The sequence below is a fragment of the Amblyomma americanum genome, chromosome 7 (assembly GCF_052857255.1).
Source record: "Amblyomma americanum isolate KBUSLIRL-KWMA chromosome 7, ASM5285725v1, whole genome shotgun sequence".
Taxonomy (NCBI): domain Eukaryota; kingdom Metazoa; phylum Arthropoda; class Arachnida; order Ixodida; family Ixodidae; genus Amblyomma; species Amblyomma americanum.
In genome coordinates, this window is record NC_135503.1 from 91,075,156 (window position 1) to 91,093,149 (window position 17,994).

Here is a 17,994-nt window from a genome sequence, read left to right on the forward strand (position 1 = left end):
AGGCCGAGTGTCACACCGTGCTCAGTGACTCGAGGAACGCCGTGCGCAACTTTGCCAAGGGGCGAGTGAGCGCGCCGGCGGCCGCCATCATCGGCAAGCTCCAGCCCCAAGACCGCCCATCCGTATCAAGTGGTTCCCGGCGCACGCGGGCGAGTGTGCATCCTCGCCGAACCACAACGAGACGGCCCATTCGGCGGCGCGAGCGCTTACCCTCCGCGCCCCCGAGAGTGACCGTTCCGTGTGGTGGTTCGAAACCAAGGACCGCGTAACCAGTTATGGCGAAGTTACCATGTGTTACCGCCTAGCTCGACGGACAATGCCGCCTCCCCACCCGGCACTCAGTCGGGAGGAGGCCGTCATCCTAAGACAGATACAGACCGGGTCACTCCTCGCCCCGGCAGTGCTACACGTACTTCACCCAGAACTCTATCCGAGCGATGTGTGCAATGTTTGTGCAGCTGGTACGGCGGACCAATGGCACATCATGTGGGACTGTGCCAGGTTCCCGACCGAGGCTACCTCCAGGATATACCCGCCCGAACTTCAAAGTGCAGTGCAGTCTGCAGACAAGGACATTCAACTATGGGCCGTCCAGCAGGCCCGGGGTGCGCTCGAAAAGCACAAGCCTCACGACCCACCACAAACGGGCCGAACGGGGGTGGTGCAGAGGAGGGCATAACCCCGGGTCGACGATTGGCCAACGTCACGACGCGTCAAACCGTCGGTTGCCGGCATTTTCAATAAAGTTTTTCCTACCTACCTACCACACTTACCAATATGGTAAGCATCTCCCTTACCGTCTGATCGGTATGTGTGAAAATGACTTAAGTTTTATGAAACAAAGGGTTACATGCGTGTTGTCATTGGCTAAAATGAAAAAGCTTAGCCTGAAAAAGCATTAGCCTTTGTCCTTGCAGCAGGCTTAGTATATCCCCGCTGCTTAAATAAAATAATCTACGGCCCTGCGTGAACCAGACCATCCTCTATATTGCACTGGGAGAGCGAGGATTCCAAAACTAATACCCCTGTCACACGGGCACTCTAAAGGCACTTTGAACTAATGCTCCTTTACGCTCCCAAAGGAGCACTACTTCAAGGGAGTTCGTCCGTGCTACACGGTCGGGGAATAACCTTCGCAAGAACTTTTTAGCGCCCTCATCGGCGAAAAGCGTTATTTAAATTGCAAGCCTCACTGCACATGTAAATACATAAATGTCACATTTTTTTAGTAAATTAGTTTTATAACCGTATTATGTTAAAGCAACGCAATTTTAACTGCAATAATGACATGATTTTCCAAGTACAGAGCATAACATCACAGTGCTGGCCACACTGCGCCCAAATCGCTCGTATATCTGGAACGAGAGTATGGCGTGGTGAGACTGCCACAAAACAAATGATCTTATATTTTAAAACACCACTAATCTTATGAAGTGAATTTATAAAATAAAAATTGAACGTTTCTTTTCTCAATTTATTTATGCTGTTAACTCGCTGGGAGAGAGAGTACTCCCTTGAAGCCTCAAAGGACGAACTCGAGCTGCCTTGTTTCGAAGCTCCTTTGAGCTAGGTGTCCTTTGGCGCGTCCGTGTGGCAGCGCGCGTTCGTCCTTAGAGTAATGGAGCATTAGTTCAAAGTACCTTTACAGTGTCCGTGTGACAGGGGTATAAGACACATTTCTGGGCTGTTCCCGAGAACTTGTGTGATTTATCACAATCTGGTCCCGACGCCAACGTGCCAGTGGCTTGGCTTTGCAACGCCAAATGCCAGTTGTGGCCTGATGTCAAGAAATGGATATAAAATAGTGGCTGCATGCTCATCGGTTCCTTTTTGAAGTGTTATTAGCGGCTCAGTTTGGTGGGCTGATATGCGTCAAGGTTAATTTCTAGATGCTTTTTCTCTTGGAGTTAGATAGCGTAAAATTGTGGTCTTAAAACTCTTCTGCGGTGCATGCATCTTTCATATTTCCTGCTAAAATTGAGTACCCCAGGTACTGAAAATACAAAAGAGAATGCGCAAAAGGCGTTTAATAAGTTGTAGACTGCAGCATTGGTCGAAATCCATTTGATATAGAACTTCGTCGCTCATTTCCTCCTTACCAGGAAATTCCAGCCGCTTTCCTTGGAGGAAGAACCGACATTCGATGTGGTGAAGGAAGAAGGAATGTCGTTGCAGAAGGTGACCTTTTATTTGACTTTCACCGCACTTCAGTACTCTCTCCTTTTGTTAGCATAGACACTGTTTAAAGGCCTGCTGAACGCTTAATGGTTGGTTACTAAAGCTAATCGGAGAAAATCATTTCACTCACTGGTATGCCCTCTGTCTTTTTCCTGTCATAACTTGTAAAAAATAAGAACACCATATTATTTAAAAGTGAGCATTCTTATTAAATTCAGCAACAGCAAAATCACAAAATAAAAGTTTACTGAGTGAGTAAGAAAACAATAAAACGGGTTATGACAACCTACCTTCGCATATTGGAACGCTTACAGCTCGATACGCGCGGAAAAAGTGCAAAATTACTCCTCCCTATGGGCAAACTTTAAACACTGTCTCTTCCCCCGCCTCGTCTCTGTTGAATTCCACCTTTCTTCACCTCTCTCTCATCTTCCTGGCGTCAGACAAACTGGACGATCAGCTGGTGCTAATACGACAAGCCACTGACTTGCTCAGCGTTTAATAATGATCAAAAATATCAAGTGTTTTCTCTTATCGGGTATAACAACGTTGCGCAGACGTTCGAGGAGTAGATAGTTGCGGTGCACCAATCCAATAAAAATTAATTCAAACCGTGGTCTCATCCTGATGGCCCTAGAAATCATGGCTCCTTGAAACCCCTCAGTCGACATTAGTCGCGACGTTTCTTCCCTCCTCCTCCTGCTATGCTGGTGTTCGTCCTCGTCGGTTCTTCCCGGGTGGATGGATGGAAGGTAGGAGCATCCCCTTTGAAACGGGGCAGTGGTTGTTGCCACTATGCTCCGTTTTTTTTCCTTTATTTTTGTTTACCCTGCTGTAAGTTGTTAATACAATTCGCCATTTCCTTTAAAAAAACGTATTCCTACACTTAAAAACATATGTAACCTCTCTGCTTTTGTACCACCAATCCTCCAATCGCTTTTTGCTAATTTTCACCGCATATTTATTTACATGACTAATGTTATCTCTAAACCCTAAAGCCTCAGGAAAGTAGCTGTGCCTGCATCGACATCGGGATGGATACCATCGCATTTTAGGATGAGGTGTTCTATTGTTTCTACAGATTTATTACACAGAGCACATGTGTCATCTTCTTCGTTAAATTTTTTTCTGTAGCTGTGCGTTCTAATGGTGAATTCCAATCGCAGGCCCGGAGCGGTCTGCACGCTCTGTGACAGAGCGCCTGAATCCGGCGCAGAGCGCGCGACCTGAAATTGCGATTGGAGTACACTTGCTCTGGCCAGAGCATGTAGGGCGCCGCTGGAAAAGAACGTCACGCAAACTTCCGGTCGGCTCCGCCGATTTCGGCGGAGCAGTCCCGACTGCTCCACGGAGCAATCTCGGCTCGGCAACCGCTCCCTGTCTACGATTGGAAGACGCGATCCGTGCCTCAGATCTGCGTTTGGAATACAGCTGCTCCGAAAAGAGCAGAAATCGTTGCTCCCGAAGTGCTCCAACTCTGCGATTGGAAGTCACCATTAGACATCCTGACCTAGCTTCAAAGAGTAGGGCACTGCCTCTTGAGTTATCATAAAATGTTTCCTTCCTGATCTGCCTTTTCCAGCATTGATATAGTTCTACACTATGCTTCTTTTCCATTGAATCTATCCAAATTTACCTTCGACGTTTTTAACCTGTCGTTTAACGATCTTTCTTTCTCCTTCCTCGTCTCTGGCAAACTTACTGACTAGCTTTTTAGTTCGTTTCCGCCACTGTGTGTCAACGCTCTTTCTGTACAGGTATTTAAATACCTTAGCTGTCCACCGGTTATCATTTAATTTCCTCAGGCGTTCTTCGTATAGTACTTTACTCTGAGCTTCTCGTGCTTCGAACGTTGCCCAGCCCATATCCCTCTGTACTGCCTCGTTTGTGGTTTTACCGTGGGCACCTAGTGCTAATCTTCCGACAGTTCTTTGATTTACTTCTAATCGCGACTGAACTTCAGCCCTTAAGCATAGAACCGCATTCCCGAAAGTAAGCCCCGGTACCATTATTCCTTTCCAAATACCTCTGAGGACTTCATATTTGTTGTACCCCCCCCCCCCCAATGCCCTATGTTTCATTACCCCGGCACCTCTTCGCCCTTTTGCTATGAGAGACTGTTCGTGCTTTTCCGTGTACATATGCCCGTTGTTTACCCATACCACGAGATATTTGTATTCGGCCACTCGGGGTATTTCATGGCCTTGTATTGTAAGCTCCTGATCAGTTGTGCCGTTGAACACCATCACACCGGACTTAGTTGCGCTAAAACTGACACCTAGACTGTCTCCTTCGTCTCCACAGCAATTCACCAAAGTTTGCAAATCTTCCTGGCTATCTGCTAACAGTACAATATCGTCCGCATACATTAAACCCGGTAGTCGTTGCTCAACAATCTTTCCGCCTAATGTGTATGACAGATCATAACCTAGATTGCTTCCTTGTCGCCTTCTTTCCATACTTATCATATAAAACATGAACAGCAGCGGTGATAGAGGACAACCTTTCCTTAATCGTTTGTGTATCTGGACAGTCGTTGTACTCTTAATTCCTTCCCATGTTATTTGAACTTCATTTTCTCGATATATTTCCTGTAGAAAATTAATTACCTTATGACTGACACCTTCACCTTTTAATATGTTCCACAGGAGTTCCCTGTTCACGTTGTCGTAAGCACCGCTTATGTCCACGAAGGCTAAATACAGAGGTCTGTTTTCCACCTTAGCTATTTCTATGCACTGGGTAAGCACGAACAGGCAATCATCTAAGCGCCTACCACTTCTGAGCCCGTTCTGAAGTTCTCCGAGTATTCTATTACTTTCTACCAATGACTGCAATTTTATTTTCACCGCCTGCATCGCTAGCCTGTATGTAACTGATGTTATCGTAATCGGTCGGAAGGATTTTATGTTCGTCTTATTGCCTTTTCCTTTATGAATCAAATTCATTTTACTCTGTTTCCAGCTGTGCGAAATTTGCTGATTCGTTATGACTGCCCCAATACTTTTATCAGCGTTTCCTTTCCTCCTGGGCCAAGTTCATTAATTAGCTTGATTGGAATTTCGTCCATCCCTGCTGACGTACATCTTGGAATATTTGCTTCCGCCTTTTTCCAGTTAAGATTCGTCAGTTCCACGCTGTTTTCTATTGTGCGTTTCTGTGTTGCTCCCTCATTTGAGGTGATTACTCTATCGTCTTTCTTAAATGACACAGCTATAAATGATGAAATCTAGTTCACAGCGTCATCTCCCTCTAAACATTTTCCTTCGGCATCGTGAATCTGTTCCTGCTTTCTGTGATTTGCTTTGCCCAGCCAGCTTATATGGTTCCAGAATTTTCTTGGCCCCCCTTTAGTTGCATCGCGAATTTCAGCCAGCCAGCGATCAGAGGACTGCTTTATTTTAGCCTGGACGAGGACCTGCACTTGCTGTTTCTTTTGTCGATAAGATTCCCATTTTCGGCCTATTTCCTCTTCAGATAACTGCGCCCTCTTTGCTTCTCTGTGTTCCCGTGATGCCAACCGTCGTTGTTCGATGGCCTCCCTAATTTCCTTATTCCACCAACTTCGTGGCTTCCTCTTTCCTCTCCAGCGGTTTACTCCTTTTACTTGTTTTATTTTTGTACTAATGAGGAGTTCTAACTTATTATAATCCCACTTTTACACGGGATGTGTCTCTATTGCTTCCTCTATGTACGCCGCTATATTTGCGCAATTTGTTCTGCATTTAATTTTCCGCACTCTTTTTGACTCCCCTTCATTTCTCTTTTGAGCAGGGCTCCAAACTGTAGACTAATACGCTTATGATCACTACCGAGGCTGTACTTCCCCTCTTCGTCTATTTCCATCATTGCGAGCTTGCTATACATCGCCTGCGAGATTAAGCAGTAGTCAATGGTCGTTTGCCTGTTACGGGATTCCCACGTGATTTGTCCCTCACACTTAGTTTCTCTATTTACAATAACTAGGTTGTGTCGCTCACAGAAGTCTAGCATCAACTTCCCGTTATAATCTGCGTATCCATCCAGATCCTCGATGTGGCCATTCATGTCCCCCAACAGAATAACATTGGCGCCTTCTCCAAACTGCTTTATATCGTCATTGAGACACTTAACTAGATCCGTGTTGTCTTGCCTGCATTTGTATCTAAATAAACTACTCCTAGCCATGTCCTTTTACCGGCAATTGTACCCGATACCCAGACATGTTCTTTGCAAGTTAACTTTATTCTTTGCCAGTTTGTTCCTTGCTGTATCAGCATACCTACTCCTCCTCCCTTCCTCTCTGTTGTTGTTCTGTTGCTCCCTTCCCAGACGTAGCCATCAATATATGGTGGGTCTTCTAGATCCCTGAGATGTGTCTCGCATAGCGCGTATACACCTACCTCTTCGCCCTTCAAATGCTGTTCTATCTCTAACCACTTCGCTCTCTTTCTACCGCCTTGCATGTTTATGTACCTGATCCTAGTGTTAAATTTCTTTTTTGTAGCTTTCTTCCTGGACCTCTTAGTGGCCATTTTATTGGCGTCAGCCTTCATTGCTACACTTTCTACTTTGCTTCTACCTACCCCTATGCCCTGAGCCGCAGTGGACTCCCTAAAAAAGCTACTGCCAGGCCTGCCAGGCGCCACCCGAACTCGGCTCCTAGCCTTCTATTAAAGTGGGTGCCATCTCGTGTAAAGCCTCCGCCAAAGCCGGCTCTATGCACTTCCCTGTTTATGTCTGCCACTTCAAAGCCTTTCTCCTGGCTTAACTTCCATATCTCCCGATTAACAGCCACAACGTCCTTGGCAATTTCTCCATTCCGTCCCTGCACTTCCGGCACTGTGCACACCACGATCTGGACTTGCTGTGCTATCGCCCTTAAATCGTCAACTCCCTCCGCTAATCTTTCCGCTACTTTTGCGGCTTCACCATTCAAGACATCATTTAGTCCCGCCGCTATCACTACCAAATTGCGCTCTTCAACATTCTTAGAAAGCTCGTTTTTTGTTTCTGTCAGTACTGCGGCCATTTTCCTTCCTGGGAATGCCCCGACTGCTACCCGCTTATCACCCTTTACACGCTCCATTATAGTTCTTTTGCACCTACTCATATTTGAGTCACCACCGATAAGTACTTCGGTACTCGCTTCCTCCATCCTAACTTCCAGTTTATTATGCCGCCCCTTATCTGTGGCTGAGACCTCATTCCTGGAAGTTATCTTGTTCCCCTTCTCTTCATCTCCAACAGGCTTCCTAGCTGCCACATGTGCGTAGCTGTTCCTGTCTGAACCCGCCAGACCAAACTCCTTATCGCTGTCCATGCCAGCACAGGACCCATCCACGTGGCTGGCGCTGGAATGTCCGCCAATGTCACTTCGCTTGGCGGTGTCAGCCATTTTTGCGTTCAACAATTCACTAAGCTGCTCTTGGAGTTTGCGCTTCTCTGCCCTCTCTACCTGCAGCTCTTTTTCTAGGGCCTCCATACGTAGCGCTAGGCTGGTGTTTGCTTCGTCAGCCCTGTCCAGGCGTGCACCTAATACGCAGCATTTGCACATAAAATCCGCGCCTTCGGCTTCCTCTACAGATTCGAACCGCGTTTCTTTCAGATTAACCAACGTCTCACACTCCTTGCATTTAACCTTCAGTTGCTTGACCATCCTAGCAGCAATCTATTATTCCTACCACAAAATGCTAGAGAAGAAAAAAAAAACCACTTGCAACCACGTGCTCAAATAATATTCTGCCTACCGCTAAAACTAATCACCTATAAAGTAATACTAACTACCTGTCTTCTACTAACTTAAGGAATACTAACTACCTGCCTCACAAGTGAGCCCTGCAGATCTATAGCTGTCAGCCGGAAAATGCCCGGCCGTTATTGCACTGACTTGCCCTTTCGCGAGCACTTCACCTAAACAGCATAGATCTAAAACTAGCCTAAATCTAAGCTCTCAAAATATTAAAGGAAGTAACTCATCGATTTGTCGTAGTCACGCGCTCTCGCAGTCGTCCGTCCGTCAGGTCCCGGTCACCACGCGTAATCCGAAGAGCACCGAGACAAGCGTCCCCACCGCACGGCTGTCAACTGCCAACTGTCCCATGCGCCGACGGCGGCGCCATCTAGCGCGGTTTTGGCTAGCAGGCGCTCCTTGTTGTCGGGTGTAGGTGGCAGGGCATCTAAATACATTGCTGATTGCATTTTACCCTTCCGCTTGCTTGTGTGTGTGCTAGTGCTACGTGCGTGTTTCCGTGGTTAGAGGAGTATAGACACCAAATTTTTGCTTGTGTGTTTTCTTCTTTCAATTGGCATGTTAGGAAAAGGTATACATGCATCACCCGTGATATCCCCCTACGACGGCTAAACATTACTTTTGTGAATTTTGACTATGCTTTGGTTTCAACCACTGATTTTATGTCCATATGCGTCTGTGTCCGTATGTTAGTTTGTGTGTGCGCCAGTGTCAGAACGTGAATGCGACTTCGCGAACTGCTAACAGGCCGGCAATGTAGGGCGTTTAGTAACTCACTCGTATTCAGGGCTGTTCGTGGTTCACTAGCTTGCGCACACAAAGAGGTCGTTTAAGGGGGATCAGTTTAGCAGACTAAAATGCGGGGATAGTTGGTTCATAATGGGGGAGATAGAACCAGCGAGACAGACGCAGGACAAGAACACGGAGGCACACAACAAGGAGGAAATATGCACCTAGGCCTAAAGAGGTGCTTCTGCCGTTCGAATCAGCACATTCGAAGTTGGTAAAGTGAAGCATCGCGAACTTGTGCTTTTTAAATGGTTTGAGGAAAAGCTGCCCGCATGTGATGCAACAAAGTCTGCCGTAGCAGGTTGACCGCTTGAAGACCTCGGGGTGTCCCCCATCGGTTTTTCTGGCGGTGTGTGAAACCTTGGTAAAAAAAAACAACGAAAAAGCCTCCCGAAAAGCCCGCATGCCAAGTGGAAGATGATAGAAAGAAGATTGAAGTGCTCCCCTACTTATACAAGACGTCACTTGGACTGAAAAAAGTGGCTCAAAAATTTGCCTTCACTTTGGTGTGTTCTGCCCTGCGAAAGCTCTCCGGTTTGTACGCCCAAATCTTTGGTGGCCAGCAGCAGACTGGCGCTCGCATTACTAAGCACCAGATCGAGTTCACCACGTGCGCAGGGGGGGGGGGGGGGGGGGGGTTGCGTCATCCCATTGTCCTAAGGCAAAATATATATTGGGCAAACTCGAGCGTGCCTAAATGAACGTTTAAGGCTGCACCGAACAGCTTTGGGCTCGGGAACGGGAAGCAATTTAGCCTTGCATGTCAAGGACTGCCAGTGTTACTTTCGGTTTCACCTGGTTAATATTATCGGTCGGGGGAAATCAAGACGTCAGCGCAAGCTGCTGGAAGCGTAATAATGATAAAAAATAAGCAGTTATGCGTAAGCGACCCTTCAATCATAATCACTGAAAAAGGAGTTTCAGTTCTGATCTTCGTAAAGTTTCTCTCACCGTCTCGAAAGTGTGCGCTTGCGCACGAAGTATGTGTAAATGTGGCCGAATTCCTCGCAATAAAACAGTTGCAAGTCCAGCGGTGTTCTTCGTGTGCCTCCTTGTTCTTGTCCTGCGTCTATTTAACTGGTTCCACCTTTGCGCAAGGGGGATCAGCAAAGTTTCTTTTTTTAAATGACGATAATTTCTGCTAAAAGAATCCACCGTGCTCTCGCTAACCAGTGGGAAATGAATTATTGAAATCGAAGAATAAAAATGCAAAGTATTCCACTCAGACAATTCTATACAAAAGAACGAGATTAAAACAGACTCTACCCATACATTTTACTGGCCCAGTGCCGAGATTGGGCGCTACTGATCGGTAGCAACGAAGCGGAAGTCTGCATGCAATTGTTGTCTGGAGAGTGCAGCCCACAGCGCATTTTGACGGCGTCATCCTTCCGTGTATGCGTCGCAGATAATGCAGGAGCGACATACAAAACAGGAAGAGCTTCCTGATGCTTCCTTGCAATCCCTTTAGCGTTGGTATTATTGGAAAGATTGAAAACACGTTACGCGATGCTTCGGGAAATGCGAGGATCGACTCTCTCGCGTTGCGACAGGGGAGGCAGAAAGCGGCAAAGATTGAAAGATGCCACTACTTTAGTTGTTTAAGATTGACACAATACCCTCACCAGTTAATATAGCCCCGTGTTTTGCACTGCATGATTTTAATGCAGGGTAAAAGAATCAATGAAACGTTCTGTGTACCATGGCACTGTAAAAATCCAAAAAGCTAGTGCGCATCCCATTATAAATGCAGCACAAGCGGCATGGGTCAAAATGAGTTGCTATTGAGTAATTTTAGCCTACAAGGAGACGTCCGAGACGAAAGCGTATGCCAGGCAGCAAAGTGATTGTGCATTGTTTGACTTGTACCAGCTGGTTCCCTAATTCACATCTTGCATTGATTCTTCCATTGGTTTTGACTCTGTTTTGGCTAGAATAATGTAAATCTTGTATACCCATGAATCCCAGCAGCACAGCTGATTGGCCCAATATTGGAGATATATTGGCAAAGACCGGTCCTACAAAAGACCAGAGTGATACTATCCCTTTTCAATATTGGGTCGATTACCAGTGCTGCTTGGGAAAGATTAAACTTTTATTGCCCTTATGTAACATCTTAACATGGGGCCCTTGAAGAATCAAATTAGCAAACAAAAATCGCATATCCCGGTTCCCATTCCAGTCATGTGCGTGCTGCGGTGACTGTGCTCGCGAGTGGAGGTAATTCCATCTTGCCCAAATGCGTTTACTCTAGTAACCACAGCCATTCTATTCAGGGTCTCATCGACGTCACCGTGGCGTATTTCAAGTACTCGGGCGTCTTCGCGGTTCTCGCCGTTGTATGTTTCGCTGCCAGTGCCGGCTTCTTGCCTGCCAGTTGATCTGCATCAAAACATGGGCAGCACTCAGGATGAACGACGCGGAGGACGCACACCATACGAGTGGGGTCATGGTTCGCTGGTTGGCGGCTTTCTGCCTCGGAGATGGTGAGCGTTGCAAGAATATATTATTCCAATATCGGGTGACGTCAAGACATTGGGATCCTAGATAATGGTGCTCTATTTGTTTTCCCCAGCGATAGCTGTATTAGTTCCGCTCCCATGGTTCGATATACACATAAGTGCGTCCATACACATGTCATCCTCTTCACCTTCCCTCTCCCGGATGGGGAGAGAGAAGAGAAGGCAGCAATTGGCGTCGCTTGCTTACCTTCGGTGAAAAATACAAACAGCCAGACTAAAACAAAAAGTAAAAGAAAGTTGGAAATAATAAAACAGCCGCTTTCACTCACTAGGAGAGGTGGCGTTCGCCAGCGTCCCGATCCACCGACTCAAAGGAATACCAATAGGTCTGTCTGTCTGTCTGTCTGTCTGTCGTCTGTCTGTCTGTCTGTCTGTCTGTCTGTCTGTCTGTCTGTCTGTCTGTCTGTCTGTCTGTCTGTCTGTCTGTCTGTCTGTCTGTCTGTCTGTCTGTCTGTCTGTCTGTCTGTCTGTCTGTCTGTCTGTCTCTGTCTGCCTGTCTCTGTCTGTCTCTGTCTGTCTGTCTGTCTGTCTGTCTGTCTGTCTGTCTGTCTGTCTGTCGTCTGTCTGTCTGTCTGTCTGTCTGTCTGTCTGTCTGTCTGTCTGTCTGTCTGTCTGTCTGTCTGTCTGTCTGTCTGTCTGTCTGTCTGTCTGTCTGTCTGTCTGTCTGTCTGTCTGTCTGTCTGTCTGTCTGTCTGTCTGTCTGTCTGTCTGTCTGTCTGTCTGTCTGTCTGTCTTGTCTGTCTGTCTGTCTTTCTGTCTGTCTGTCTGTCTGTCTGTCTGTCTGTCTGTCCTGTCTGTCTCGGAACGGTGCACGTATGCGAGTTACCTCATCCCTTAACGTGCGGTGGGTGGAAGAATGGAGCTACGCTTTCGGGAAAGTTCCCGCAAATGCGCTGGCCAAAAGATCCGCAAGCCCATGCTCACACATTTCTCACACCATGAAGCACTTATTGTAGCCGCCCTAAAAGTTATAAATCCTGTAATTAAACACAACATGATATACGCGGATAGATTATGCACGAATATTGAAAACAAACAGAATTGGATATTTTGTGGATATACAAGGCGTCATTATTTAGGTAATCACTCGCGAGCCGGCTATCCTTCATGACTAGTACCACTGGGGGTAAGCACTGAAATCTCCTCTTTGAAAAGTTATTTGCCTGACTCTTCTGCGTAGCGTACACTCACATAGTATCCTGCTAGAGAGCACGCGTGGAAGATAAGTTTTCCAACAAAAATCCCTATTATGCCTAGATCACAAGCAGGGCTTTGGATTTCGGGTAGGATTATGTGTGGAGTGTTTTATTTAAAGAAGCGTACCATTGCTCCCAGTGTGTGAATACATGTTCACTTCTAATTTTTTGACATGGTAGGGATAGGAGTGCAAGGAAACGAAAAAAAAACACGTAATCAGCACTGACAAACCGCAATTGCCCTTCGTGGCCATGCATATGGGGTCATTGTCATAAAATATGCAGTCCAAGAGGTTTGCTTCTAAGCCTTGTGACGGGGCTCGCTCGCACATCGGCAGGCCTAAACTTGCGGTGGTCGAGGATGAGAGTTCCTTCAGTCTTCGAGAGTTTACTGTGGCTGAGGATGCAGAAGCATGCTGCAGGGCTCAGGAAGAATCCCATTTGGCTGTATATTTGGACAAAGGCTGTATGTCAGAGTGTATAGTGTTGTGTAGTGCTGCTAGATTCTGAGTTCTTTTTAGTCGCTAGAGCGTCCACTCAGCCGCTTAACCATTGTCTGTGCGGTCCCTCTTTGTCCCCCTTCGGGGGCAGGCTGTGATGACGTCACATCTGTGATGAGGTCACGTGATCTAGCTGGCCCACCTGCCCCGTAGGTTGTTTCTGTCAGCACACTGGAGCACCCGCTCTGCGACCTTGAAGAGCAGGGTGTCTGGGTGGAGGCGAGCCATCTAGGTGACGGGACCTTGTGACATCATCACTACATGCCCACCGTGGCAGGTGGCAGTTAAATTAATGATTGTTCGCGAGAGGTTGCTCGGGAGGAGGAAACTGGGTCTCACAAGACGCACCCGTAGCATCACCTGCCATCGCAGGGCAGACGCGAGTCGCTTAACCGCTGCCCCACTGCGCCTGGGAGTGGAATGAGGACTCCCAGGGAGATATGAATGTAAGGTAGAGAATGACCCATAGAAGAATGAAAACCGCAATGCTAGCACACCTAACATTCATCTGGCCTAACCACGCTTTATCATCCATCATTTTTGTATACGTTTTTCTTTGTTTAGGTATACTTCAGATCCCCAATTAAGCTTCTAGAGATCATACAGGTATTAAAAACTTTGTCGCGATTTTTGTATTGAAAATTGAATATTAAATTTTTGGGGAACGGAAATGGCGCAGTATCTGTCTCGCATATCGGCGGACACCTGAACCGCGCCGTAAGGGAAGGGACAAAGGAGGGAGTGAAAGAAGAAAGGAAGAAAGAGGCGCCGTAGTGGAGGGCTCCGGAATAATTTCGACCACCGGTCGTATTTCTTTTTTTTTCAGTATTGTCACGTTTCAAGTACCCCACATCGCGTTGCTCTCCACTCCACTCCGGCGACAAAAAATGAAAATATATTTAGTAACGTAGTTTTTGGAGTGACAGGGCCTCTGTTCTTTCCTGTATATAGGATGGCATAACATCCCATCATATAATTTCGCTTCTTACATGAAGTTCTCTGACTTCAGAACAAGCTTGGGGTTATTTTCGCGCACAGTGCGTTAATAAAAGAGGAAGCCTAATGACTTTTAGCGGGGAGACCAAAGCGCCAGGTATACATAGCAGAAAATGAGGACAACGCAATGAGTTCACTCAGATGTAAAAAAATTTTCAGCGGATACAATCAAAGATTCTTAATTTCATCGTTGTCTGTGTAGCAGCACGAAGTGACAGGTCAACGTCTTTGTTTTCTTTTCGAACATAATGCTAGCCTCTTTCAAGGCTGTTGCATGATTGGACTAGAGACGTCAAAAAGGAAAAGAAAAATGCATAAGCAAAAAGTAAGTTCACGCAACAGAAATGAAAAGATGAGAAATAGGCACCTGCGAAAAAAATACGTGGTGTAATACTGTATAATACAATAAGAGTATGAAAACTAAGATTTCTTAAGAAGTGGTACATCTAATGCCAGTGCGTAATGGTTCAAATAAACAATTAGGAGAGGTTAGAAAGAAACATTTATGTTGACCTAAAGTGCGGTGATGTTTGAAATGTGATGCTTTAAATTGACATTCTGCTTAAAAGACGCGGAAACACTTTTAAGCTCACAAGATGCTACAGCTTTCTTCCGTTCGCGGATACTTTGGTGATAAGTTGGCAAATTGTCGAAAGAGCTGTACCAGTGAAACAATTCAGGGGGGCACTTTGTTGACCTAAAGTGCAGTGAGGCGAAAGCATTTAGCGCGGCGTTGCTACTTGTGTCACTGACGCGTGGTTAGGATGTTAGTTAAGTACACAACTGTTTGTGAATCTTAAATGCTGGAGACACTGGAGGGCGTTTGGGAGGCATCCGTCTGGTTCGGCGCCTTTCCGCAAACACTCTGCAGCGTCCTAGACAAGGAGAACTACATACGCGTTGGCAGGAAGTAGCGTAGTCGTTAGCACGCTCCGCTGCGGAACGGAAGGATGGCGGTTCGAATCCCGTCGTGCCCAAAGATTTTTTCTTACCGAGTTGAAGAGCGTAACAGACGGACGGACGGACACGAGCATGAGCTATTAAGGGCTTTCGCCTTCAAACTGCTCAATGATTTAGATTCAACATCGTTATCGGGTAACCATTCCCTGGTCGCTTGCGAGAAAAATGAATAACGAAATGTGTCAGTGTGAAAAGTAATGTGAAATGAGCTAGCCAAGCAGCACGTGTCTTAGTTACTTCGCCCAGTTCATGCTTCCATCGTTCCCCTCTCTCTCACTAAGAGGTGCTTCAATCCACCCCCCCCCCCCCCTTTCTTAAAAGAAATTTGAAATTATACACCAGAAAAAAAAAGACGAGGTGAACAATTTTCCGCATTCTCTCGTAGTCACTAAAGAAACTCTGCAATAGATATGAGAGCCGTCTATAAATCTCTTGCCACCTGCAGCACTCTCCAGGCTGGCCGCCCGGTGTCCTACTGGCCAGAGGTTCGAAGCGCAGCTCTCTGCGCCTCCACGAAGATATGCTGGAGAGACTTTCCGGCAGTCCGCTCACGTTCTTCGACGCGACGCCACGTGGGAGGATCCAGAATCGCTTCTCGGTCGACTTGGAAGTAAACGATGTTCGCATTTTTGTCGCTCAGAAGCAGCTTTTGCAGAACATCTTCGCTGTCATTGCGAGACTGGCTGTGGTTGGATCTCAGTCACCTCTTGTGTTTGGCCTCACATGCGTTGCTGGGGCGGTCCTGGTTTTATGCATGGTAAGCTTTAGTGTTACTATCTCTATTTTGAACACGAGCGTTTGGTGCGATGAGGCCATTGCCTGCAGCTGACAACGGCAGAAACTATGATCTATGGAGAAAAAAAAATTATTGTAATGGCATTGACGTTTCGGAGCCAGTACGCTTTCCTTGTTGCAAGCAAAGGACACATTTGAGCTCTGAAAAGTCGTTTTCATCTTCTTTCACTCGGCCAGCGATTGCACCTTTCGTCAGCATTGCATTGGATCGGGAGAGTGGAGCCGGGGTGCCCGTCACAAAGTTATTGGTGGACTGGATAACGCCCCCGCTCGCATGGTCTGAATAGGCGGAGCAGCCGCTACCACTAATGCTAATGCTAGCGCACTAATGCTAACGCATACTGTGACGCATAAGTTGCATAGATCGCCTGTAAATTACTTATATGAACGATATAAATGTTTTGCATATATTGATGGCACTGCTAAAGCCACTCGTGAAGGGTATCACACGAAGAGAGGAGAACAATCTCTGAAATATACAAACACATGGTAAGAAAATAGAAAGAAGACAAGTAAGATAAAATTGACTACCGATAGGGGTGGCACCATTCTAAAATAATGACATAGCACCAAGTTAAGATTCTACACTAGGAAACAATGCTAAAAGAAAGATATCAACTATGAGGAAAGAACTGAAAACTCCAAATGATCAGATATTGTAAAACACTGATAAACCATCTTTGGAAAGAATCCTGCAATCAGTGTTTGTTCTTGCAAAATCCTATTTAATATTTTATATTACCACCGGTGAAGATTCCATCTAAAAAAATCCATATAAAATGTATAACCGTGTTCTCGCTGCTATGTCTGCCGATTACGCCATTTCTACGTGCCGTTTTCTTTTTTTTCAGAGCTACCTTGTGCGTGCCACAGTTCTGGGACGTCTCTACGAAAGCACGAGGCTGTCGAGGCTTCTACAGCACTTGAATGAAACCCTCGGATGCGTGGGCTTGATCCGCAGCTACGGCGTCGCGGAAAGCTTCTGTGCACTGTTCCGGCGACTTATGAACGCATACCTACGCGGATTTCAATTATTCGTTCTGTCCTACTCCTTGAGCCGCCTCCTGATTGCATTCTGTGGCATTCTCGTTATCCTGCTCACTGTTGCCATTGTCGTGGCTCCTTCACATGGCGACCCGGCGTCCACAGCACAAGTTGGCTTATCTTTGCTTTCATCGTTGACGGTAAGCAACTGAAGTAATAATCTGGATGCTTTTACTGGAAAGAAAAAAATTGCAGAGGGTCAATGACGCTGAGCTGCTGACGGGGGTTCCCAAGTGCTCCGAACCACTGTTACTTGCAATCACGCGAAAAGAAAACAAAAAAAAAACGCATTTTTCCTTCCAGTTAGAATGAGAAGAGAGAATTCGCGTGGACCTTGTGATATATTATAACGAAAAGTGCAAGGTTACGTTGCCCAGCTGAAAAATGTGTGCGAGATAAACCTGACCAGAGACAGGGTTTTGGACTATAGAACAATGCCATTGAAAATATTTTCCATCTATTTATAATATTGTCACGTAGCGGTGACGGTTGTTGAAGCAGCTATGAAGACGGACAAAAGGTCTTCTAAAAGAAAACTGTTTATTGGGGATGACTTGCACCCAGAATGGACTGAATCACTTGGCGGCGGCGAAGCGACAAGCGTGCTCGGCGGTCGTCGAACAGAATGCCCGCCGCTGTCGGCCGTGCTCAATTTAAAGCTGATAGCGAACTTTCGAGATAAAGCGTGCAAAGTTACTAGAACATTCCGGAACAACGTAGAATCAGCACTGCCAGGCTGGGATCAATCGAGATAAATCTAGCCGCGTCTTGCGTCGCAAACAAAGCGATAAAGTTGCGTTGCGGCAGATTTGAAGAATGAACAAACACTGCGAATGTTCGCGGCAATATACATTGTCATATCAATTTAGGATGCATAAGTATCAGGTGGACGAATAAGTATCAGGTCTCAGACTTAATTTGTGGTACCGCACGGCTCGGTGCCAACTAGTTAAGCAGTTATGCAAATAATGCTTTACTCTCTTGTAACGTGCTTCATTTGCAAGCTATATTCCGATAAATTTGCTAAGAAACATTTAGGACTAAGACTGAAAACTTCTATTAGTCCCTATGTACTTCATAGCGACTCTGCGCTGTTTACGATGATTGACAGTTCTTTTCCCGTGAGCTTAATGTAAGGGGGTTTTACATTTTGTTGCATAGACTCCCATGTTTTCCTTTTATGAATCACATAACTTCCTCAGCTGCAACGTATCGCAGGCAGCAGCGGCACCATTCGCCAACTTTTTATAGATGTTTTCAATTGCATCGCACCCGCTTGTGGT

The 17,994-nt window shown here is 46.3% G+C and overlaps 1 protein-coding gene and 1 long non-coding RNA gene across 2 annotated transcripts in view; both read left to right on the plus strand.

Moving 5' to 3' along the window:
• The window catches only part of LOC144097923 (multidrug resistance protein mrp-7-like), a 75,176-nt gene that overhangs the window by 42,897 nt on the left and 14,285 nt on the right, over window positions 1-17,994 (plus strand). The window contains exons 11-12 of the mRNA XM_077630523.1: window positions 2,103-2,178; window positions 16,519-16,851. Coding sequence (XP_077486649.1) covers window positions 2,103-2,178; window positions 16,519-16,851 — 409 coding nt within the window. The remainder of the gene's footprint in view (window positions 1-2,102; window positions 2,179-16,518; window positions 16,852-17,994) is intronic.
• On the plus strand, window positions 10,987-15,623 carry LOC144097320 (uncharacterized). Its single transcript, XR_013306979.1, has 2 exons — window positions 10,987-11,184; window positions 15,318-15,623. It is a non-coding gene; the product is annotated as an uncharacterized LOC144097320 (long non-coding RNA).